At 29.6% G+C, this 27,107-nt stretch overlaps 2 protein-coding genes across 8 annotated transcripts in view; one reads left to right on the top strand and one right to left on the bottom strand.

The window, feature by feature from the left end:
- The window catches only part of LOC119601049 (MOB kinase activator-like 2), a 165,692-nt gene that overhangs the window by 118,583 nt on the left and 20,002 nt on the right, over positions 1-27,107 (top strand). For 2 of the 7 annotated variants that reach the window (XM_037951747.1, XM_037951746.1), the window contains exon 1: positions 12,116-12,971. The exons of 4 other annotated variants lie outside the window; for them this stretch is intronic. Coding sequence is in view for 1 of the 3 variants with exons in the window: in XM_037951748.1 (XP_037807676.1) it covers positions 23,778-23,833 (56 nt within the window). In the remaining 2 variants the exon portion in view is untranslated. Of the gene's footprint in view, positions 1-12,115; positions 12,972-23,762; positions 23,834-27,107 lie in introns of those variants that run through there. One more of the 7 variants, XM_037951748.1, reaches the window with a different exon arrangement.
- LOC119601050 lies at positions 6,384-6,872 on the bottom strand. The gene has a single exon (XM_037951750.1). It carries the CDS (start codon positions 6,828-6,830, stop codon positions 6,432-6,434), a length of 399 nt encoding a protein of 132 aa, XP_037807678.1. The 5' UTR covers positions 6,831-6,872; the 3' UTR covers positions 6,384-6,431.

Here is a 27,107-nt window from a genome sequence, read left to right as displayed (position 1 = left end):
TATAGACTGCCCCTTAAAATTCTTAGTTTTGTGAAACATAAAGCTTTGTTAAACTAAGCTTGTCTTAAAACATTGGCCAACACTGTCCTTGCGAAACCTAAAGTGTCGTTTTAACTAAGCTTTTCTTAACAACTGTCTTAGTCTAGTCTATAGTCTAGTCTATAGTCTAGTCTATAGTCTAGTCTATAGTCTAGTCTATAGTCTAGTCTATAGTCTAGTCTATAGTCTAGTCTATAGTCTAGTCTATAGTCTAGTCTATAGTCTAGTCTATAGTCTAGTCTATAGTCTAGTCTATAGTCTAGTCTATAGTCTAGTTTATAGTCTAGTCTATAGTCTAGTCTATAGTCTAGTCTATAGTCTATAGTCTAGTCTATAGTCTAATCTATAGTCTAGTCTATAGTCTAGTCTATAGTCTAGTCTATAGTCTAGTCTATAGTCTAGTCTATAGTCTAGTCTATAGTCTAGTCTATAGTCTAGTCTATAGTCTAGTCTATAGTCTAGTCTATAGTCTAGTCTATAGTCTAGTCTATAGTCTAGTCTATATTCTAGTCTATAGTCTAGTCTATAGTCTAGTCTATAGTCTAGTCTATAGTCTAGTCTATAGTCTAGCCTATAGTCTAGTCTATAGTCTAGTCTATAGTCTAGTCTATAGTCTAGTCTATAGTCTAGTCTATAGTCTAGTCTATAGTCTAGTCTATAGTCTAGTCTATAGTCTAGTCTATAGTCTAGTCTATAGTCTAGTCTATAGTCTAGTCTATAGTCTAGTCTATAGTCTAATCTATAGTCTATAGTCTAGTCTATATTCTAATCTATGGTCTATAGTCTAGTCTATAGTCTAGTCTATAGACTAGTCTATAGTCTAGTCTATAGCCTAGTCTATAGTCTAGTCTATAGTCTAGTCTTTAGTCTAGTCTATAGTCTAGTCTAGTCTGTAGTCTAGTCTATTGTCTAGTCTATTGTCTAGTCTATAGTCTAGTCTATTGCCTAGTCTAGTCTATAATGTAGTCTATAGACTGCCCCTTAAAAATTCTTAGTTTTGTGAAACATAAAGCTTTGTTAAACTAAGCTTGTCTTAAAACATTGGCAACACTGTCCTTGCGAAACCTAAAGTGTCGTTTTAACTAAGCTTTTCTTAACAACTGTCTTAGTTTTCTTAAACTTTTGTTAAACTGTAAATCCCTATTTTAAACCAAACTTTCCCTTAAAACATTGACAACACTGTAACAGTCCCCCTACCATGGAATACCAATAACAAATGTTTATTATCATTAATAAATATTTTATTAGCATATTTGTTTTCTTTCTAGTTTTCTTTTATTTTTATTATTTTTTCAATACTTTGAAGCAACTACTATTTAAACAGTTTATTTCAATCAATAAATAAATTTATAAGAAATAAAACAAATGTCTTTATTCATTTGAATAAAAAAATTATTTTCTTTTTAGCAACTGCCAATTGATATTGTTTAATATTTAAAATGTTTTTATAATTTTTGTATTTTTTTTATATTTCATTTACCAAGTTATTGACATTTCTAATGGTTTAAGAAATAAATAAATAAAAATTACTTAAAATATTTATTTGCTATTTGTGTAATAAATGTAATTTTAGTTTTCGTTTAGCATTCTGTTGAAGGTTTCTTTGAATTGAATAATATTGACTTTTTAATTTGTTATTTTTTTGTAAACTAAACATTAGAACAAAGGTTTTTATTTAAAATTCTAGAAAATAATTTTAGTTTTTTTATACATATAGAGCATTTAAAAGCAAATATTTATTACAAAAAAATTTGTTTAATTGGTTTTTGAAAATATTTTTTTAAATAGGTTTTTAGCTTTTGTTAACTTTTAGTTTAAACTAAAAGTTAAAGAAATATTTAATGTTAAACTGTTTAATAAACTTATATACTTATATATATGTATAGACTAGACTATAGACTAGAATAAAGACTAGAATAAAGACTAGACTATAGACTAGACTATAGACTAGAATATAGACTAGTATATAGACTAGACTATAGAATAGACTATAGACTATACTGTAGACTAGACTATAGACTAGACTATAGACTAGACTATAGACTAGACTATAGACTAGACTATAGACTAGACTATAGACTAGACTATAGACTAGACTATAGACTAGACTATAGACTAGACTATAGACTAGACTATAGACTAGACTATAGACTAGACTATAGACTAGACTATAGACTAGACTATAGACTAGACTATAGACTAGACTAGACTAACTAGACTAGACTATAGACTAGACTATAGACTAGACTATAGACTACTAGACTATAGACTAGACTATAGACTAGACTATAGACTAGACTATAGACTAGACTATAGACTAGACTATAGACTAGACTATAGACTAGACTATAGACTAGACTATAGACTAGACTATAGACTAGACTAGACTATAGACTAGACTATAGACTAGACTATAGACTAGACTATAGACTAGACTATAGACTAGACTATAGACTAGACTATAGACTAGACTATAGACTAGACTATAGACTAGACTATAGACTAGACTATAGACTAGACTATAGACTAACTATAGACTAGACTATAGACTAGACTATAGACTAGACTATAGACTAGACTATAGACTAGACTATAGACTAGACTATAGACTAGACTATAGACTAGATCTATAGACTAGACTAGAGACTAGACTATAGACTAGACTATAGACTAGACTATAGACTAGACTATAGACTAGACTATAGACTAGACTATAGACGTAGACTATAGACTAGACTATAGACTAAGACATAAGACTAGACTATAGACTAGACTAAGACTAGACTATAGACTAGACTATAGACTAGACTATAGACTAGACAAAAGACTGAGACTATAGACTAGACTACTAGACTAGACTATAGACTAGACTATAGACAAGGCTATAAATCGAGGACTAGAGACTAGACTATAGACTTAGACTAGATTAGACTAGACTATAGACTAGACTATAGACTAGACTATAGACTAGACTATAGACTAGACTATAGACTAGACTGTAGACTAGACTATAGACTAGACTACTATACTATAAACGAGACTATAAACTAGACTCTATCTATCTATCTATCTATCTATCTATCTCTATCTATCTATCTATCTATCTATCTATCTCTATCTATCTATCTATCTATCTATCTATCTATCTATCTATCTATCTATCTATCTATCTACTATTTATCTATCTATCTATCTATCTATCTATCTATCTATCTATCTATCTATCTATCTATCTATCTATCTATCTACTTCTATCTATCTATCTATCTCTATCTATCTATCTATCTATCTCATCTATCTATCTATCCATCTATCTAATCTCTACTATCTATCTATCTATCTATCTATCTATCTATCTATCTATCTATCTATCTATCTATCTATCTATCTATCTATCTATCTATCTATCTATCTATCTATCTATCTATCTATCTATCTATCTATCTATCTATCTATCTATCTATCTATCTATCTATCTATCTATCTATCCATCTATCTATATATCTATCTATCTATCTATCTATCTATCTATCTATCTATCTATCTATCTATCTATCTATCTATCTATCTATCTATCTATCTATCTATGTATCTATAGAATCTTGGGAAGAATAATAGAAATAAAGATGGAGAATGCCAAGATATAAGGTTATGTTGCCATAACAGTGCAAATTTTGTAATTTTGTAACCATCATTAGCTTTAAAAATGTAAAAACAAATTTAATTTTCTTCGAAAATACTTATTAATTTTTATTTCTTCTTTCTTTTTAGGTAAGTACCTTGGATTTTTGTATAATTATTGATATAAACATCAACTGAGTAAGTGACTAAATCAGCTCTAGTTAAACTGTAATTTGAATATTGTATAATTTTAAATACGTAATACTTTTTTTTTCAAAATTGTCTTAACTTCAATTTTAAAAAGAAAACAAATGCCACTCTACCATTAACTGTAAATTGTAGATTCTACAAATTCTTTATAATTTCAAAAAATTTTGCAAAACTTTTATGAAAAATTATGAAATTCTTAAGAATTCTGCTAATGAAAAATTGATGAATTAACATAAATTTATTAAGAAACGTGGAAAAAAGGCAAAAACTACCAAAATGAATCATTATAACCACTCTGGAAAAAAAGACACAACTCAAAATTAAAACTGCAATATTGTTTATTATGATGTGTTTGTTGTGTTCCCTTTTTCTTCACAAACCAAACAAAACAAAAAAAAAAAAAAAATATGCTTTCAAATTGGCTAAACAATATGCAAACAGTCCATACAGACAGGCAGACAGACAGACAGTTTGTTTACAAAATGCTTTCAAGAATTAAATATAAAAATATTATTGGATTTATTTGCAAAGAAATAAAATAAAGCACGTACTTGCAAAAAAGGGGTCTCTATGAGTCATGGCTAAAGTAAAATACAAATAAATCGTATGATTATAGTAAAAACAAATAAAAAAAATACAATAAATTAAAACAAAATTAAAATTTATAAAAATTCAAATGAAAATAAATTTGTTCATCGAATTAAAATATATATTTGTTGTAATTATAAACTTAACGGTATTTTGTTTCAAAATTAAATGCTATGAGTCAAGGACTCGTTACATATCAATATCATTTATTAAAACAAGGTTATTTGTAATATGACTATCAATCATATTTTTGATGACCATGATTTTGTTTTTTGGCAAAATTACAATTTTTGTAAAATTTTTAAGTTAATGTTGTCCTTTCAGCTGGATTTTTTTGAGTTATTGAAAGAATTTTGTATCAATTGTCCTTAATTTGAAACGATCAATTCATTAGGGAAGGAAAAACAAGTGAAAATTAACCAGCTCCAAACCAGTAGTCTATATCATGGACTAGTTTATAAATTAACTTATATTCTAGATCATAGACAAGTTCATTGATTAATCAATGGATTGATCCATAGTGTAGTCAATAGCAAATAGGCTTGTCCTTAGTCTAGTCAATAGATTAGTCTATAGTCCAGAGTAAGCAATGGACTTGTCAATAGACTAGTCATATGACTAGTTTATAGACAGTCCATAGACTAGTTCATAGAATAGTCAAGAGTCTAATCCATAGACCAGTCAATGCACTAGTCAGTAAGCTGGTCCATAGTCCATGGACTATTTACTAGATAGTCTTGTAAATGGACTAGTCCATTGTCTAACAAATAGGCTAAACCATGGTCTAGCCAATAGACTAGTCCATAGTATAGTCCATAGAGATGTCAATAGACTGGTTCATAGTCTAGTCAACAGACTAATTCATAGTCTAGTCAACAGACTTCTCTATAGTTTAGTCCATAGTCTAGACCATAGACTAATTCATAGTATATTCCATAGAGATGTCAATAGACTGGTTCATAGTCTAGTCAACAGACTACTTTATAGTCTAGTCAATAGACTAGTCCATAGTTTAGTCCATAGACTAGTCCATATTCTACTCCATAGACTAATCTATAGTCTAGTCAATATACTAGTCCATAGTCAAATCAATAGATAATATAAGCCCTTAGTCCATAGTCATTGAACTAGTCGTAAGACTAGTTTATAGATAGTCCATAGACTAGTTCATAGACTAGTCAAGAGACTAATCCATAGACCAGTCAATGCACTAGTCAGTAAACTGGTCCATAGTCTAGTAAAAAGTCCAATGCATCCATAGTCTAGCCAACAGACTAGTCCATAGCCTAGTAAATAGAATAGCCTATAGTCTAGTCAATAGACAAGTCTATATTCCAGTCAATAGACTAGTCCATAGTATAGTCCATAGAGATGTCAATAGACTTGTTCATAGTCTAGTCAACAGACTAATTCATAGACTAGTTAATAGACTAGTAGATTGTCTAGTCCATAGTCTAATCCATACTCTAGTTCATAGACTAGTCCATAGTCAAGTCAATAGTTTTGTCAATAGATTAGATAAGCCCTTGTCCATAGTCAAGTTAAAAGTCTAGTCTATAGATGAGCCCTTAGTCTAGCCAATAGACTAGTCCATAGCCTAGTAAATAGACAAGTCTATAATCCAGTCAATAGACTAGAGTAGTCCATAGTCTAGTCTATAGTCTAGTCAAGAGACTAATCCATAGTCTAGTCAATAGACTAGTCCATAGTCTAGTCAATAGTTTTGTCAATAGATTAGATAAGCCCATTACATAGTCAAGTCAAAAGTCTAGTCTATAGATTAACGGTTAGTCTAGTGAAAAGACTAGTCTTTAGTCTAGTCAATAGATTAGACCATAGTCCAATCCATAGACTTATCCATAAACCTTTCAGTTTAAGCCGATTTTTTTTTTAATTTTAAATAAAGATTTTCTTATAATTCTATCACATTCTTTATTAACTTTAATCTGGAAATCCGATCCATTACCCCATTACTAAATTACAAACTTTTTATTCGACTTCAATTCCAATTTCGCCTCTATAAAACCCTCCACCTTCGTAGCATTATCAAAGACATAAGAAAACTCTACGATAATAGGAGCCTCTATAAAAAACGAAGGCATCTGTTCCATATCCCATTTAAAATTACGTATATAATACGGATGATGAGCCTTAAAAGGACACTTTTGGGGAAAGTTGCTATAATGCGCCATAGCATTGCGTACCCATTGCATGAGAGTTACTTGATACTTCGAAGTCAAGATATCACAACCATTCAAAGAGGTTAGATTCATTAAAACAAATTCCGTTTGTGGCAAATGACGAGGACGTTGTAATATAATTAAAATATTAAAATAAAATTGATTAACTGGACGTTTAAATGTCAACTCCATTTGTAAATAACGTCTTTTGGCATTTTTGGTTAGACTGCAAGATAATTTTTCCAAATTTTGCAAACGATCAGCTGTTAATTTAGAATATTTTAATTTATTATCCGCCACCCACTTGTCATTGAGTAAACAAGTGAAATTTTCAAAAATTAATTCAAAATCACGCTAAAATAAACAACAACAATAAAGAAGAAGAAGTATAAGAAAAAAAAAGCAAGTTAAACGAAAGTGTAAGAGCAAATTAAAGAGTAGAAAATATGATGTATTAGAAAAAGAAAAGAAAATAGTAGAGAAGAGAAATGTATGTCAAAGTGTTTCACCTTTACTATAAGATTATCTGCTGTTGCTGATGATGATGACGTTGTAGTTGTAGCTTCACTTGACTGTTCCAACTCATGACTCAAAGGTGAAATGTTTATTATTAGACTTAATAACAGTAATTTATTGCAACTAAACTTGCTTGATGTTGTTATAGTTTCTAAGGTGTTAAACATAATTTTTTTCCAAAACTTTTTTTTTTAGATTTCGAAACTTTGTCTTCTAACTTTAACTATCATACTAAATTTGTTTAAACTAAATTTAGTAGTTGTTATAAATAAAAACTGAAAACAATGAAATTTAATAAATGGCTTTATATAAGTTTTGCATTTACAAAAAAAAAAACTAAATTGAAAATTTTCGAGCCGAGACTAATGATTTAATAATGAGCCTGTTAAATTTTTTAATAATTATTTAACAGTCTGTGATTCTACATAATTTTCTAAGATTTTTTTACAAATTTGGCCAAGTCATGTTGTTGAACAGACATTTTAAAACTATTGCCAATTAAGGTAAATTTTTTTGCCTTAATTGGCAATAGTTTCATTTCATTAATTAAGTTAAAATTAGGTGAAAATTTAAACTAATTTTATAAGGCGTGAAAATTTTTCAGGATATAGAGTAGTCTTTAGTACTCGACTAGACAATAGTAGTCCAGACTATTGTCTAGCCGAGACTATAGTCTCATCGACAAGTCTCAACTATAGTGTTTAGGACCATAGAGATTTTAGTCCCAACTATAGAGTAGTCTAAAGTCTCGACTATAGAGTAGTCTATAGTCTGGACTATAGAGTAATCTATAGTCTAGAGTAGTCTATAGTCTGGATTGAAGAGTAGTCTAAAGTCTCGACTATAGTCTCGACTAAAGAGTACTCTAGATTAGTCTATAGTCTGGACTTTAGAGTAGTCTACTGTCTGGAATTTAGAGTAGTCTATAGGCTGGACTATAGAGTAGTCTAAAGTTTCGACTATATATTACTCTATAGTCTGGACTATACAATAGTCTATAGTCTGGACTATAGAGTAGTCTAAAGTTTCGACTATATATTACTCTATAGTCTGGACTATACAATAGTCTATAGTCTGGACTATAGAGTAGTCTATAGTCTGGACTTTAGAGTAGTCTATAGTCTAGACTATGGAATAATCTATAGTCTGGAGTGGTATATATTCCTGACTATGGAGTAGTCTATAGTCACGACTATAGAGTAGACTATAGTCTGATTATAGAATAGTCTATAGTCTAGACTATAGAGTAGTCTATAGGCTGGATCCTAGAGTAGTCTATTGTCTTCACTATAGGGTAGACTATAGTCTGGGCTATAGAGTAGTCCATAGTCTGGACTATAGAGCAGTTTATAGTCTCGACTACGGAGTCTGATTATAGAGTAGTCTATAGTCTAACCTATAGAGTACTCTATAGTCTGGACTATAAAGTAGTCCATAGTCTGGACTATAGAGTTGTTCATAGTCTGGACTATAGAGTAGTCTATAGTCTCTATTATAGAGTAGTCTATATCCTGGACTATAGATTAGTCCATATCCTGGACTATAGATTAGTCTATATCCTGGACTATAGAGTAATCTATAGTCTGGATTATAGAGTAGTCTATAGTCTGGACTATACAGTAGTCCATAGTCTGGACTATAGAGTAGTCTATAGCCTCTACTATAGAGTAGTCTATATCCTCGACTATAGATTAGTCCACATCCTGGACTATAGATTAGTCTATATCTTGGACTATAGAGGAATTCTGTCAAGTAATCTATAATAAAACATTCGTACCTTGTTTAAAAAGGATTTTTTATTAGAGTATTTCATATTTTAAAGAAAATAGATTCCTTCTTGTCAAAAACATTGAAATTTGTAAAAATATTATTTGCAATTTATCATTTCACTAAATGAAAGTCTATAATGAGTTTGTTTCAAAAAAAGTAATTTGTCAAAAAACAACAACATTCTAAAAAATCTCTTCCCATAATAATTATTTAATTTAAACACAAATTAAATAAATAGTATTAATTTAATAAAAAAAAATTATTCTCAAACATCATCACAAATTAATGATATCATGAATATTAAATGATTTTTCAAAAAAATAATATTTATCTTGGCAATTTTTTTTTCTATAAATTATTTACACAGATTGTGTTTATTTCATTAAAATAAACACAAAACTTTGAAATTATTACAAAAATTTAAAAAAAAAACGTATTAAAATCTTGCCATTTTGCAAATATATACGTAAATTTAATGCATAAAATCAGTCAGACGTTTTGTTGTTTATTCGAAATTAATTTTTAAACCATAATTTATTAAAACAACAATTATAATTAAGTATTGCTTAGTTGTTGTTGCTGTTGTTGCAATATTCATAATTTATTAATTATTGTTGGTTTTTGGGGTTTTGATTGTATTAACAATATAATAAAACAAAGTTCAATATTAAAGTAGTCGCTTCATATAATGAATGTAAAAATTATATTAGGGGTATTCAGTAGCTGAAGGCAAAAATTTTGCAAATGTTATTTTATTCTTTACAAATTATGGCAATGACATCATAAAATTCATTGTTTTCTTTCTTTATTGACTTCTTTTCTTACACTTTCTCTAGTATTATATGGTTTTCGCCGTATTGAAACAGCTGATAAAAAAAGTCACTAAAATATGGCAACACTTTAACATGCACATTTTAAAAAACAAAAATGCAAACATTTTAAAAATTTGCCGGACCCTTTTCGATCAACCCTGAACTGCCCTAATTACAGCAGATGAATAATGTTTTAAAAAGAATCTAAATTTATTTCTCTCGTTTTGTGATTAAAAACAGCTGTTGCATTTAGACAGTTATTTAACGTAAAACAAGAAAAAAAATGTATATATTTTTAATAAATTGTTAAGGTATTTAAGAAAAACATTTTACCAACATATACACTCGTAAATATGCACCTACTCATAGATATTTTCATAGATACAATTGTTTTATAATGTATTGCGTCAATGCGAATTGTGATATAGTAGATATTAAGAAAACTGTTTACACTATAGAGGAAATTTCAAATTTCAAAGAATATGTAAAAAAAATTTCTAAGATGAGATGTTTTATTTTGGATTATTAATGGTCCAAGTATAATCAATATTTGCTTTCTAAAAACCGCAGTTTGTGTGATTTTTATACGTAAAAAGGGTCATCAAGGGTCCATCAAGATCAAATATAGCCAATAGTTTCTTTTGAGGATAGACAGATCTATGGTTCTCCTAATTTTATATAAATTGGTTTAATAGTTTTTGTTTCTGTGGCTTTCTATTTACACCCTTAAAACTGGACATAAATAGAGGCGTGCCATTCATTTAAGTTCTAAGATAGTCTACAATTCCTTCTGGGGGCGTCACATCCAATTCTTTTCAGGTTTTTTTCTTTTTAGGTTTGTCAATTTTTATGTAGATGTATATTTGTTCAGTATTACAAAACTTTTAGAAAAAGTGGGCGTAAAGAGAGCCTGGGCATACAATCGAAATCTCATACAGCCTTTAGTTTCTTCCGAGAATAGACCTACTGATGTGCTAATTTTCATGTAAATTAGTTTGGTAGTTTTTGGTCTATGTCGAATAGAAGTTTGGCACTAAAGGCTCAGTTAGTTTTAATGTTTCGTTCAGTGACGTATCTGCAGTTTCGTGATTTTCAGCCAAAAACCCAACGGCAACCTTACGGTCAAACTAACGATGAAGGCGTGATTTTCAATTAGGATCTGAAACAATTTCATGGGTTTTTCGAACATCTGGCAACTCACGGTCGATCTGATACAATTTCATGGGTTTTTCGAACATCTGGCAACATCACGGTCGAATTATTGACTTACAGAAGTTTCCCTTAGCCAAAAAAGAATCAGCTGATTTATGCTATTAATAAATGGCCGTAAAATGAGGGCATAATTTCCAATTAGGATCTGATACAGGTTCATCGGCTTTTCGTACATCTATTTGTTGCAAAATCACGGTCCAAACTAACGACTTACACAAGTTTCCCTTCGCCAAGAAAGAGTCAGCTGATTCATTTCATTCCCTTGTGTTAAGAGAGTTGTTTCCCCCCTAGTTTCGTTGACTATTTGGTTCTTACGGTCTTCGTGAAAGTCTGCCGGTGTTCCTAATAAAACCGATTCATGTTTACTAGTGACGCATTTCTGATACAGTCCAGATCATGAAAAAGAGCTCTACCAAGATAGAGTAGTCTGTGCTCTTGCCAGGCTGGACAGTCACATAGAAGGTGTTGTACCGATTCCACTTTCTGTTCGTCCAAACAGCCCATACGTTCCGACATATGTGCAATCATACAGTGCCTAGTAATCATACCAGTTGGAAACCTAATCGAGTCCTAGTCCAATCCGTTGTCAGAGAGGGCCACAGCCCACTCAAAGCCCAGAGAGGCGTAGTTAAGTTTAATTTGAATCTTTTAGACCTATAGGAATCTGGGTCAAAATGTTTTAAATTTTGTGTCTCTCATTGCTGACAGTGTTGCTACAGTTTGATAGTTTTATAGCTGTTAGTGTTGTATCAGCTGTCAAATTTATGTGACAAAAGTATGTTCAGTGTGTTTTTGTCAAGCTGTACGTTTAGTCAGTGTAAGAAAATTTATTAGTTTTGCTAATTTACGATTATTTTAACCATAACTGTAACTAATTATTTCTATGTTAGTTTTGCAAAACATTTAATTCTTTTTCCTCTTTTATATATTTCTTTAATTAAACAACTAAACGCGTCATTTGTTAAATGCATTATAAAATTCTCACAAAAACATTTAGTTATTGTTGCAATATTGTTTGTCTTTTTTTTAGCAGAATATAAAATACAAATAAATAATTATTGCTTTAAACAAAATTAATATACCGAAAGTTGTCGGTTTAAAAAGAAACAGAATATCAGCCGTGTATTACAAACGCTACCGTTTAAAAGAGAAAAAAAAAAACAAACTCACGACGTCAACAACTACGATAAATTTACAAATAATATTGAAAAAAAAAGAATAAATAAAATAATAATAATGTAGCTAAATGTGTACATGTGTTGCTCTTTTTTGACTAAATGTGACAGCAAACAAAAAAGTTCTTGAGGAAACAATAATAATCATCATCATCATCGTCGTCGCCGTCGTCATCATCGTCATAATATAAGCGGCAAAGGCAAAGACAAACCCAGCCCGCCCGACAGCCCAACAACCCACCAACCATTAACACTTTTCTATTCTACCTAATAAAATGAAATGAAATAATACAACACTGTTTTTGTTCCTACAACTGACTCTGACTGACTCAACCTTTCTATGCGCCACAATAAATATGATTTTTTAGTTGAACGGCACGCGAAGTACCCAAGAGACGACAGACAGCACAAAAAAAAATTTTAAAAATTTATAAAGAAACAAACGCTGAAAACTAAAAGAAACTTTTAAAATTTGAAATAGAAAAAAATAAATAACAAAATTTTGTATACAAGTGAGCTGCTCTGCTTGACAAGAAAACAAATAAAGCAACTACAACAACAACAACAAAAACGTCAAAAAACAAGAGAATGTCAACGTTTTTCCTGTATTTTAAATAAATAAAATAACATAAATTTATTAAATCATTTAATAATTTAAAACAAATATAAAAATTATAATTAAAATCTAAAAAACACAAAATAAATTTGAAATAAAACCTCTAAATAACGCGTGTGTGCGTGTGTTTCTAACAAATAAATAAAATATTGTGTTAAATATTTTAAAAAGCTGTCAAAGTGTGTGCAAAAATTTCATTTATTTGTTGCTGCAATCATTCTAATTTTAATATGTAACGTTTTATTAATTAATTTTATTTAAACAAAAAACAACTAAGTACTTTACTTTATTAAATTTTCTATTTAAACAAAAAAATCTTGCTTTTCCACCCAAAAACACACACCAAACAAAATTACACAATTTTTGAAAATATTTATTACAAAATCTTATAAATGAGTGCTTTTTTTCTCTAAGTGCGTTTATAAAAAAAACCACTTGACTTGCATTACTTACTTGCCAACTATCTACCTCCCTCTTTTATGTTAAATCTACAAATGTAATTTCTTCTCTTAAGTTTTATTTATTGACTTTGATCATTTAAAAGATCATATTTATTGAATTATTATTAGTATTTTTTTCATATTGCAATATTGTTCTTGACACGAAAAGCTTTTTTGCTTTTTTCTTATTCTTCTTCTATGTGTTCTTTAATATATTTAATTTATGTGTTTTTTTTCCTTCATTTTTCATTTAAATTGTCTTTCTCCGTTTATTTATTTTTTTGTCTATATAATATTTCTTTTTTTTTATATACAACACCACATATTACCCAGTTTGATTATAATGGTTTTTTAGTTCTTATTATTGCTGTTGTTGTTAGTTTTCTTATATACATACATATGTATAGTATTTATTATTTTTTTTTTTTCTTCTTCCGTATTTAATAATTTTTTGCCTCTTTTGCCCGTTCATTATTAAGTGTTGTCAATATTACGACACTCAGAGTTTAAAAGGAATGAAATCGTTGTATTTGAGCCCCTGTTAGTGGAGTCTATAGTCTAGCCTAGTCTATAGTCTGGTCTATAGTCTAGTCTATAGTCTAGTCTATAGTCTAGTCTATAGTCTAGTCTATATTCGAGTTTATAGTCTAGTCTATAGTCTAGTCTATAGTATAGTCTAGTCTATAGTATAGTCTAGTCTATAGTATAGTCTAGTCTATAGTATAGTCTAGTCTAGTCATAGTCTAGTCTATAGTCTAGTCTATAGTCTAGTTAGTATAGTCTAGTCTATAGTCTAGTCTATAGTCTAGTCTAGTCTAGTCTATAGTCTAGTCTATAGTCTAGTCTATAGTCTAGTCTATAGTCTAGTCTATAGTCTAGTCTATAGTCTAGTCTAGTCTAGTCTATAGTCTAGTCTATTAGTCTAGTCTATAGTCTAGTCTATAGTCTAGTCTATAGTCTAGTCTATAGTCTAGTCTACAGTCTAGTCTATAGTCTGGGCTATAGTCTAGTCTATAGTCTAGTCTATAGTCTAGTCTATAGTCTAGTCTATAGTCTGGGCTATAGTCTAGTCTATAGTCTAGTCTATAGTCTAGTCTATAGTCTAGTCTATAGTCTAGTCTATAGTCTAGTCTACAGTCTAGTCTATAGTCTAGTCTATAGTCTAGTCTATAGTCTAGTCCATAGTCTAGTCTATAGTCTAGTCTATAGTCTAGTCTATAGTCTAGTCTATAGTCTAGTCTATAGTCTAGTCTATAGTCTAGTCTATAGTCTAGTCTATAGTCTAGTCTATAGTCTAGTCTATAGTCTAGTCTATAGTCTAGTCTATAGTCTAGTCTATAGTCTAGTCTATAGTCTAGTCTATAGTCTAGTCTATAGTCTAGTCTATAGTCTAGTCTATAGTCTAGTCTATAGTCTAGTCTATAGTCTAGTCTATAGTCTAGTCTATAGTCTAGTCTATAGTCTAGTCTATAGTCTAGTCTATAGTCTAGTCTATAGTCTAGTCTATAGTCTAGTCTATAGTCTAGTCTATAGTCTAGTCTATAGTCTAGTCTATAGTCTAGTCTATAGTCTAGTCTATAGTCTAGTCTATAGTCTAGTCTATAGTCTAGTCTATAGCCTAGTCTATAGTCTAGTCTATAGTCTAGTCTATAGTCTAGTCTATAGTCTAGTATATAGTCTAGTCTATAGTCTAGTCTATAGTCTAGTCTATAGTCTAGTCTATAGTCTAGTCTATAGTTTCGTCTATAGTCTAGTCTATATTCTCGTCTATAGTCTAGTCTATAGTCTAGTCTATAGTCTAGTCTATAGTCTAGTCTATAGTCTAGTCTATAGTCTAGTCTATAGTCTAGTCTTAGTTTAGTTTATAGTCTAGTCTATAGTGTAGTATATAGTCTAGTCTATAGTCTAGTCTATAGTGTAGTCTATAGTCTAGTCTATAGTCTAGTTATAGTCTAGTCTATAGTCTAGTCTATAGTCTAGTCTATAGTCTAGTCTATAGTCTAGTCTACAGTCTAGTCTACAGTATAGTCTATAGTGTAGTCTATAGTCTAGTCTATAGTCTAGTCTATAGTCTAGTCTATAGTCTAGTCTATAGTCTAGTCTATAGTCTAGTCTATAGTCTAGTCTATAGTCTAGTCTATAGTCTAGTCTATAGTCTAGTCTATAGTCTAGTCTATAGTCTAGTCTATAGTCTAGTCTATAGTCTAGTCTATAGTCTAGTCTATAGTCTAGTCTATAGTCTAGTCTATAGTCTAGTCTATTAGTCTAGTCTATAGTCTAGTCTATAGTCTAGTCTATAGTCTAGTCTATAGTCTAGTCTATAGTCTAGTCTATAGTCTAGTCTATAGTCTAGTCTATAGTCTAGTCTATAGTCTAGTCTATAGTCTAGTCTATAGTCTAGTCTATAGTCTAGTCTATAGTCTAGTAGTCTATAGTCTTAGTCTATAGTCTAGTCTAAGTCTAGTCTATAGTCTAGTCTATAGTTTAGTCTATAGCATAGTTCATAGTCTAGCCTATAATGTAGTCTATAGTTTAGCCTATAGTTTGGTTTATGTCTAGTCTATAGTCTAGCCTATAGCCTGCTTTATAGTCTAGTCTACAGTCTAGTCTATAGTCTATAGTCTAGTCTACAGTCTAGTCTATAGTCTAGTCTATAGTCTAGTCTACAGTCTAGTCTATAGTCTAGTCTATAGTCTAGTTTATAGTCTAGTCTATAGTTAGTCTACATCTAGGTTATAGTCTAGTCTATAGTCTTTCTTCAAATTTATATTTTAAATTGATGTATTTCATACCTTTACCACTCTGATCATATGTTAGTTTACTTGTTTTTTCGTATTCTGCTTGTGAAGTTTTCTAAGTTTAGTTGTTTGGTCTTTCAACTTGAGTGTGTGTTTTTAGCTCGTTAGTTTTAGTTTGTTTTTTTTTTTTTATACAAAAAGTATTATTATTTGTATTTTCTTGTGTGGGGTAATTGTTATTAATTAAACTTTCAAATTGTTTGATTTTCTATGATTTTTTTCTAACATTTCTTTAATTCTAATTTAAAACAGCTTGTTTTTTGTTTTAATTAATAACATTGAAAAAGTGTTAGAGCAAGAGAGAGAGAGAGGTGTAAAATTATCAAAAGAGACAGACTTTAAGGTACAAAGTTGACACGCTAATTAAATTGTTTACTTGGAAATTTACACTCGAAGAAATAAGAAGGTGTATTTCTTTATAAAGTTGATAATTTTAAAAGTAAATTTATGTTATTATTTATTTAAATTATTTCCGGGTTTTTATGTAAAGAATTTATTATTTTCTTTAAAATATAGTATTATTTAAAGTTTTATTTGTCTAAACATTGATATTTAATTAATCGTTTTTTATAATAAAATCACTATCATTGCAATAAAATAGTTACTTGTTTAGTTCTGAAAACAAGTTGCAATAATTTCCCGCTTTTTTATTTATTATTAAATGGCATAGTTATCCAGTTGTTGTTTTTATTTAATTCGCACATTATAAAACAATATAATATTGTTGTTTTGTTTAATTTTTCATTTTTAATTAAAAACAACAATTAAAATCGTACGCTTTTTTTTTCAAAACTGTCAATGTAGGTAATTCATACCAGATGTTTGTCTATAGTAAACAATATATAATATTTACACGCGGAGAAAAAATTATAAACAGATTTCTTTAAAAGTTTAATAATTAACAGTTTTTTAAATTTTATATATTGTGCTAAAAATAATCTTTAAATTAACACTTGTCTAGTCTTTATTTTGTAATATTATTTTTTATTTCTTTATCTTGACACTGACCTAAATTAACTTTTATATTTCTTTTTTAATATTTTATAAAAATTTGATTAAAATTTTAATAATTATTTTCTGTTTGTGTTTGTTTTAAAGAACTACATTTTTAATGAAAATTTATGGGAACAAATATTTTTATACGTTTGACATTTAAAAGCATAATTGTTTAATATATTTTTAACGGTAATATTGAAAACGACGTCCATATGTACACTTGGCATACTGCATTATCTGCTTGTACTATTCGCTCTTAAATCAGCACAAGCTTTTCTTAACCGGCAGTTCGTAGTGACTGTATCGATCTCACTTTGCAACTGAACAATTGACTCTGTAATAGTTTACTTCTTGTCCGTAAAATAACTACTTTATAACATTCAATACAAAAAAGTTGTATGAGACTACCTTTTAGATTACTTGGGTACACTAAAGTGGCCATAGACTCTCACCTGGCTTTTCAGATAGTTATAAAATAACCAAATTACTTCTCTCTGTAGTAAAATAACTTTCAAAAGTTCAATACGATAAAGTTGTCTGAAACTACCTTATACATTACTTGGAGACAGTAAAGTGATCGAATGACTCGAATGCTTCTCTCAAATTGCTAATTGTATTGCTAATAAGTTAACCAATTAGTTGACTTATTGGATTTACTTTCCTAAAAGGAAAACATAGATTCCTTCAAAACTGCCGGGTTTTTTTTATAAACATTATATATAATTATTTATGATCTGATTGTTACGCTGTATTTGCCAATAAATACAAAGTTTAAAGACATTAAAATATTGATTATATTTATTAAATATTTTTAGCCTGACAAGTATCAGCTCATTGAACATGAGTGAGCTGGCGAAGAGTGTACTCAATGTATGCTGTTTTAAGGGTACAGTGGTGCTTTGAAAAGTACTAAAACCTAGCAGTTTTACTAGGAATTGAGTTAGTGATTTTGAACAAAATTTTACACATTATTGTTATTAAACAAGTTAGATGGTTACTTTATATGTTACAAGTAATCTACTAAAGGGACATACGTCACTTAACTGCCTATATGTAATCTAAAGCGTAATCACTTTATTTTTTTGAGTTTTTCAATTTAGAAAGTAGTTCATTAAGCCTCCAGAATTAAGTAAGATAAAATGACCTGAATGTCAAAAATATGTGGCTACGTTTAGGGTTATTTTGTAATTTCTGATATTTTAAGAAATTTCCGAAATTTTCCAACTTTTTGGTTTATAAGGATTACAAAAGCTTATTAAACCAATATTTACTAAGCTTTTTAATGAAAACTTTGAAGTTTATATAATTATCCTGTAGGGTCAAAGGTTAAATTTCTTTAATATATTGAATTTTTCATATAAACTTCACTAGTTTGTCTCTATCTTTTTGCACTCTACTGTAAATTATTTATGTTCAATATGCTATTGTCTTCAATTTACAAGTTTCTTTTAAAGCTTTATTGTAATGCAGACTTTTCTTAATTGTTTAAAACATTTACAAAAGTTACTATCATTAACATTAGTTTTACAGAAAGTTCAAACTGTCCCTCCATACGTCATTTTGCCTTCCGACTGTCGAAAAGTATGTTAACCCCTGATCGTGTTATATTGATTTCATTATATTTTACACATTCCGTTATTGCACGGACTGCTTGTCTCCCAGTTTAGAATCATCCTACGGGTATTCTATTTGATCAGGTCCTCAAAGTTCTTGACAAATTCAGACTCTTTTACGCGATCGGCCACATCCAATGCTTATGTATAGCATTTGGTGAATTCGCCCAAAGATCTATTTTCTTATATTACACATTTCAAATGTGGAATATCCAGAAGATTGGTTTCTGTGTTTTCTATTTAGATTCCCAGAGTCGTTTTGTCTTCCAGTTTGGAGCTTTCCTTCTAGCAATGGATTCCTAAAAGTATTTCCTTTAATGTTGCACCAGAAGTTTTAACCTAAATGTCAAACAAATGTCGCTTGCTGCCAGTGGTCTTAGTTGTATTTAAACTATTAATTTACTGTTTGCAAACTTACATACATACGCTATCTTATCATTAACCTAAACACAAATAAACTTACTAATGTCTGTCCGTAAGTGTCTATTTCCTTATTCTGCCTCTTCCTGATATCATTTATTATTTACAATTTCTTTTGATTTAAATTTTAAAATAAAAACAAAATAATATGTAATAATGTTATTCTTTCAAATTTATAAAAAATTATTTTCTTTATAATAGAAAACATGTGATTTGTTTTCATTTGTTTTTCTTAATTTTACATTCAATGACTTTGCTCATTAGCCTATTGTTTATATGTGTGATTGTGTATGTATGTTTGTTTTGTTTGTCAATTTTTTATTATTATTATTATTTCTTTTTGTGTCTATATTACTCTCTGTCTTAATAATGATCATTAACGGTTATTTTAATTTTTACTACTGCTGAGCCCAAACACTCCCACTAACAACAGTTTCGTTTTCTTTTATTTTTGTTGTTGGTTTGTTTTTTGCTATTATTTTGGTTTGTTGTTTTTATTGTGCGTTTTTCTGTGTGTGTAGAGAAGAGAGTGTGTTTTTTAGTGATAACACTTTTTAGATTTTTGTGCTTTTTTCTTATCATATTCCCAAAGTCATTGTTTACCTTTATTATTCTAGGAATTTTTTTCTAATAAACTAAATTATAGTAAGAATAATAATAATAAAAAGTAATTTAAAATATTTTTTTTATTATCAGTTTATTAGAAATGAAAAACATATGGTGTTGCGCTTAACTAAAAACGTTAATGATTTGGAAACCTTTTAGACAGCGAGACGTGCAATAATGTCGGCGTAATCTTCCTTATTGCATGTGATTTTTAGAACTTAAAAGGGTCAGTTTAAACTTTAAAGTGATTTAACCTAGTTTGATTAAACTTTGTTTAACATTTTGGGGTTTAGGTAAACTAACTTTAAAGGTAGTTGAGGTAATTTTCCTGGTAATACGTTACTGTTTATAATAGGGCAAAGGGCATTCATAGAAACAAAATATTTAAATAATATTTATATCATTTTAAAAGATTTATATTTCATTTTTTATAAAATTGAAAAGTGTTATAAACATTTCTTAACCTCTAACCTATTGCATAAGTTTTTAGTGTTATAAAATACTTCGCATTTTGTTATTTAATTTTAGTTTTTTTCATTTCAATTTAAAACATTTATTTCTAACCCTTGCCCTTTTAGTACCTATCTCCTCACTTTGCTGTTTTGAGTTTTGATAGCACCTTAAATAATTGTCTCTGTTATCGCCATATGAAATGTAAAAACAAACACCTTGAATAATTAGGTTTCTTTTACTTTATATTTAGGGTTTTCATAGCGGGTATTTGGGGCTCAAAATTCTCGGCAACTTAGATAATTATTTCCGGGTATTTAGGGCTCAAAATTCTCGGCAACTTAGATTATTTCCAATAAATCCCTGAACTTTTGAAGAATACTTTATGTTGTTTTGGAAATTACAAGATTTCGAAACAGTTATATATTTATAGAATCATTTTCGTTAAATTTACTTTCTTAGGTCATTTTAAATATTTCCCGGGAAATATCTGACAATTTGTTCTAAATAAACTAATTCTAGAATGGTTTCAAACAGAACCGCTTCAGATTCTTGAATAGCAGCCTTGGAACTAGTGATACATATCTTCATTACTTTTAGAACACGTTCTTAGATTTCTTCTAAATTAACCATATAGTTCTAGAACCCTTGCAAATAGAACCAGTTTCAGTTTCTTGAACGGAACCACATACATAGTTCTAGAAAGCGTGCAAACAGAATCACTTCAAATTCTTGGTTAACAACCTTGGAACTAGTGATATCTTCATTACTTCTAGAGCCCGTTTATCAATTTCTTCTAAATTAACCACATAGTTTCAGAACGCGTGCAAACCGAACCACTTCATATTCTTGTCCATAGAACTAGTAATGCCTTCATTACTTTTAGAACCTGTTCATTGGAACATTCTAGGGATTTGAAACAACTTCTGAAAAGTTTTCATAGAACACTACATCCCTATTGGTCAGACGATATAAAACTGAGGGTTGGGCCGTCTGCCTTACATCATCTTAGTTTGGATCCCTGCGCAAACGGACGACTACTACAGCAATGATTAGCCAACTAAGTTACCCAGAACGGCATTTGCTTTGATTATCTCTATTAGCTAGTTTGTGTACAAATCTATTGACTAGTATTTTGACAAGTCTATGGACTAATCTAATGACTTGTCTGTGGTTTCAGTTGACTAGTATCTAAATTAGTCTGTTGAATTGTCTATAGACTAGTTTACTGAATAGTCTGTGGACTAGTCTGTTGACTAATCAATGCACTAGTATGATGACAAGCCATAGGCTAATCTGCAAGCCTATTGACTAATCCAATCACTATTCTGCGACCTAGTATGTCGACTAATCCATAGTCTAGTATCTGGACTAGTTATTGACTAGTTTCTTGATTTATATATAGACTAGTATGTTGATTAGTATTGACTAGTAGGTAGAAATGCAAGTCTACTTGAGCTCCCATACAATGATGGTCTTCCATCTTCCCTAAGAACTCCCTGCCCTAGACGCCAAGAGAAAAAGATTCCTTGACAACTAGTTACACTATATACAACCTTGGTGAGTTATTTAGGTCTAGATTTAATAACTTACAGATATATCTCACGGCTGTAGGTTGGATCTAAACCTTCAATATATTGAACAATTTCTTAGTTTTAAAGAGAAAAATAAACAAAAATCCCAGAAATTCTTTAAAAAAATCCCTGTATTCTTGAACGGGAAGTTAAAACACCCTGTTTTTGTTTGCCTTCTTTACTGTTATAACAAAATTAATAAAAAACAAATATTTATTTGAAATATGGTCTGATTTTCTTGCTGCCAATTCATCATTTAATATTAATATTCTTTTTTTTATTTGCAGTATAATTTTTTTATGGTTATTATCTTGGCAATTTCTCTGCAAAATAATTTGTTTACATTTATTTCTTTCTATACAATGAACTTTTTTGGTATTTATTAATGTCTACGCATTTATTTTTTCATGAATTTTTCGTTTTTAATTATTATAAATTTATATTCATTTGAATATACATATTTCATCGGTTTCAATGAATCAATTAATATTTTTTAATTGCCCCAATGTTGATTGCGTTAATTAAATTCTTAATAATGTTGCCAACTTAAATGTTTTTCAAAAAACACTTTGCTATGAAATTATGTTGCTGTTGTTAGTTTGCCTTCAATCTTTTTAATATTATTGAATAGAAAATAATTTAACAAAGAAATTTTTATGTGTATACTTATAATATTAATAAAGACACATTCATCATATATTTTTATCTGGAAACAATAAAAACAACTCTATGATAACAGTTCAAACAAAAAAAATGAGTGATGAAATGACTGGCTTGGCTATATGTTGATTATATTATGGTTGGTTAAGTTCAACGTTATTGTGACATCATTTTGCAAACGATATATTATTCTATAATGTTCAATTTATACACACAAAAAAAATGTAAATGAAACATTTAGTGGTTAAAGTAACAGTGACACAGCAAGTTTATAGGGACCAGATAATAGAACTACACAAGAAACCTATAAAACTTTACTTAAGATATGTATAATTCTCTATATATGTGTTCAACATATTGCTGTTATTATAATTTAACCATATGATGGTCCCTTAACTGTTGGCCATAGCCTGTAACTGCAAGCCCTCTTAGCTTTACATTAATATTTGTATTGAAGCAAACTAATAGGTAAAACATTAAATACACATTGTTATCTGGCCTTGCAAAGTGTTTTTATTATTACACATTTATTTTTTTTCCTATACCACTAATATCCCTGGTAAATTAAAGTTCGACGAACATGATGTATGAGTATTTTTTTACAAAACGTAACAAAGAGCTCATAAGCAGAAAAAAAAACGCTTAAATGTAATACTCTAATGTGAACTTAATTAACTCGGTTGTTGTTGTTGTTGGTAGTGATGCATATAACCTCACAAAGTCTATGAATAAACTTCTTTGTTTGGTAATAAAAATGAGTCGTATTTTTTTATAAATATGGAAGGAAACAAAGCTAATTTGAAACATTTTGGAGATTGCACTGAAATAGAAAATAATTATTTTATTTAGAAATTAACTCTAATATTTAAAATCGAATAAATTTTATTTATTGTAATCAAACGAAAACTATTCAATACTAAGGCGGCATTCTATATACGAAGTCATTTAGAATGCAAAATCTGCAAATGCACATTAAGATTTTGCAAATATATTTATTTGGCCTTGTAAACTTTAAAGCAATATGGGCAACGCAAAATAACAACTAAAATATGGCAACATTTCTTTTTTTTTTTTTTTCAACTTCGTCATATTAGAAAGAGCGAGAGTGATAATAAGCCATAACAATAATGAGAGAGAGAAAGTTACGAAAATAAGGCAACATCTGAACAAACAGCTGATTTTTTTTCTTATTAGAACATATTTATATCGAATTGTATTACAATATCGATATAAAAACGAAATCTGTAAACTATAGTCTGTTATTCGAAAGAGGCCTTCAATGGGCAACTATGGCACACCAAGATTTTACTGACCGCTAGGTATTAACAAAGGCTCTGGTTGTTACTTATAAAAAAGCAAATTTTTTGTAGGAAAAATTACAAATGCAAGAATTAAAACAAAAATCTTTAAAATTTACTTTTGTTTCTCTTTCAATTATAAAGTAAAGAGCACGTTTTAGTTTAGATTTATGATAAAATGTTATGGCAGAAGTATTATTTCTTTGTTGTCATAGAATATTTGAATTAAAAATTGAAAGGTAAGGACAAGTTTATTAAAGTTTATTTAAAATAAAAACTAACATAATATTTTAAAAATTGTGGGAAAAGGAAACAAGAAAAAAACAAAGTTGACATATAACCAATAACCAAGGATTTGAAACTATTAAAGATAAATTTTTAGAAATTTATAAATGAATTGTCTATCTATCTATCTATCTATCTATCTATCTATCTATCTATTTCTATCTATCTATCTATCTATCTATCTATCTATCTATCTATCTATCTATCTATCTATCTATCTATCTATCTATCTATCTATCTATCTATCTATCTATCTATCTATCTATCTATCTATCTATCTATCTATCTATCTATCTATCTATCTATCTATCTATCTATCTATCTATCTATCTATCTATCTATCTATCTATCTATAATTGGTGAAATCATTAATAAAACTGAGTTCCTGATAACCTGTCTAAAAGCTAAGTATTCCTCTGAATATTCTATACAAGTGAATGATCAAGTTGTGTTGTATTATTTCTAAATAAAGCCTTATTTTATTTGTTTTATTTCTTCGATCAACAACAACAACATTATAAAAATATTCAAGTTCTTATTTTTCCATACAATTTGTTTTTGGATTTTCATTTATATTTTGTTCCGTTTTTCCTTAATTGTCAATTTGATAAAGTTACCAAACTACTATTGTTTGTTTTCTTCACGGTATTGCCACTCTGTTCTAATTGCATTATTTAGAACAAATCCTAGGTTTGTGTCTGTACTAATTATCTGCAATATTGCCAATCGAATAATATCTGATATGGACTGTATAAGTAGAAACTGTAATATTTCTGGTGATGAACGTATGGTGTTCTGTTGGCTGTGCTTGGGAAACTACCATTTAAAATGTAGTGGACTTAAAGCTCGTGATGCAGATGCACTATCCGATAAAACCAAGAATATTCAATGGACTTGTCCAAACTGTAGAATAATTGGTATTGAATTTTATAAATTTTTCAAAAGTTACAAAACAGAATTTGATGAAATTAAGAAAGATTTTTCAACTTTACAAGGAAAATTGTCTAAATATGGTGAACTATTTTCCAAATTCACAAATTTAGACAATTTCGCTGTCTCTCCGAAACCAAAACGCAAACGAACTACTAAGGCATCATCAACATCTCCTAAAGATTCAAATGTTGCAGCTCCTAACCAGTTTGCCGTTACTCAACCCATAAATCCTAATCCTACTAATCAGTTTGCCGTTACCCAACAAATGAATGAAAAACAAACTAATTTAGGTCTAACTCCAAATCCATTTAACGTTACTGCATTTTCATCTTCGAATATCCCAACTTACGCGAACGTTGTTTCTGATCAGACCGTAAATACGGCTCCCTCTTGTTCGAATCCTTTAGTATTTCCCTCACAAAGCTTATCATTGAATGCACTTCATCCTAACGAACAAATATCCAATAATTATCTTCCGGTACAAACCCCTTTACCGCCCAACTCCTCAAATGTTGCAATAAGTACAAGTGTTAACAACCAATCATTAAATACGTTTGACACCGTTGCTACGCCCAAGCCTCTAAAAACTATTCCCCCTAAGAAAACTATATTTGCTACCCGATTTGCGCTAGATACAACCGCTAATGATATTGACTTCTACATTAGAAACAATCTCGGATTGGAGCTATATAATGATATTCAAATCTATAAGATTAATGCCCGTAATAGAGCATCATTCAAAATTATTGTGCCAGAGACTATTTTTGACCAATTGGTACACCCAAATTTTTGGCCAAAAAACACAATAGTTCGGCAATTTATTTATCGGGAAGATAATAACGTTACCCTTCCTAAGGCTGCTGACTATGCTCCAAAAAACTGAATAAATCTGATTTTCCATTAGTTGCAATCGCTTATCAGAATGTTCGTGGCTTGAATTCAAAATTGAAGTCCTTTTTCCTACAAAGCTTTGACATTGAGCAAAACATCATAGTCCTTACAGAAACATGGCTCCGAGATAAACCTGAGAGGAAAATCCACAACTCCGAAATAATGTGCAGTAAATTCCAAATTTATAGACGTGATAGAGTAGGAAAGGAAGGTGGCGGAGTTTTGATTGCAGTTTCAACTCTTTTTCCTTCCGAAGAAATAATCCTTAATGAAGTCCATGATATCGAATTCATTGCAACGTGTGTTAAAACTAAATTAAAGACTATCTTTATTACATGCTCATACATTCCTCCTGCATCAAGTATCCAAATATATGAACGACACTCTACAGCGATAAAGCTCGTAGTAAATTTATCCAAACCCGATGACTTAATTATTGTCTTAGGAGACTTTAATATTCCTAACATAATATGGTCTAAAACTCCGGATTCAAGTTTTTTAAGTCCATCAATAAACTCGGAATCAAGTTTAGACTTTATTGATTCCATTGCAGAATTGGCGCTTTTTCAAATAAATAGCATACCAAATTTATATGGTAAAACACTGGATTTAGTATTTGTTGATCGCCCAGATGAATTTAAAATACAACGCATAGATCCACTTTCGACTCCAGAAGATGTTTATCACCCTACACTTGAAATTAGTTCAAATATTAATATGCAAATAACGGCAAAACTAGTTCCGAAAGAAGAAAAAGTCTTTGACTTTAGGAAAGCTGATTTTTCCAAGTTAAATCGCCTACTCTCATCAGAGAATTGGTTCGATTATGATTCTCACAAAAACTTAAGTCCATATAACATCGATCTAATTCTAAATAACTTTTACGACGTCCTATTTAAATGTTTTAAATTATCTATTCCGATGAGAAAACTAATAATTCCAAATGGCCCACCATGGAATACAAAGCAGCTCACTACACTGAAAAACTTAAAAAATAAATACTATAAAAAATACAAGAAATCCGGCCTATCTACTGATTACGCGAAATACTCAATATCCAGATCAACTTTCAACTTGGCAAATATCCAGTGTTACAATAATTATATTTTTAAAGTAAAGACAAATTTCAAAAACAATCCGAAATCTTTTTATCAATTCGTTAATTCGAAACGTCGGATATCTGGATATCCTTCCATGATGAAATCCGGAGATTCAGAATCTTCAATTGATTCGGAGATTTGCGACATGTTTGCTGATTTCTTTTCCTCTTCTTATTCAAAGAAGTCACTAAATATATTATCAAATTATCCATATTCAATCTTAGAGGCAACTCCAATCCACTGTCCAACAATACACACATCCACTGTACTCTTGGCTATACGAAAATTAAAATTTTCCGATAAA

This window comes from Lucilia sericata, unplaced genomic scaffold, assembly GCF_015586225.1.
Source record: "Lucilia sericata isolate MDLA Ls3-8-SP2 unplaced genomic scaffold, ASM1558622v1 Contig000140F_arrow, whole genome shotgun sequence".
Classification (NCBI taxonomy): Eukaryota; Metazoa; Arthropoda; class Insecta; order Diptera; family Calliphoridae; genus Lucilia; species Lucilia sericata.
The sequence above is the reverse complement of the archived record's forward strand: the minus strand, read 5'-3'. Positions and strand labels throughout refer to the sequence as shown.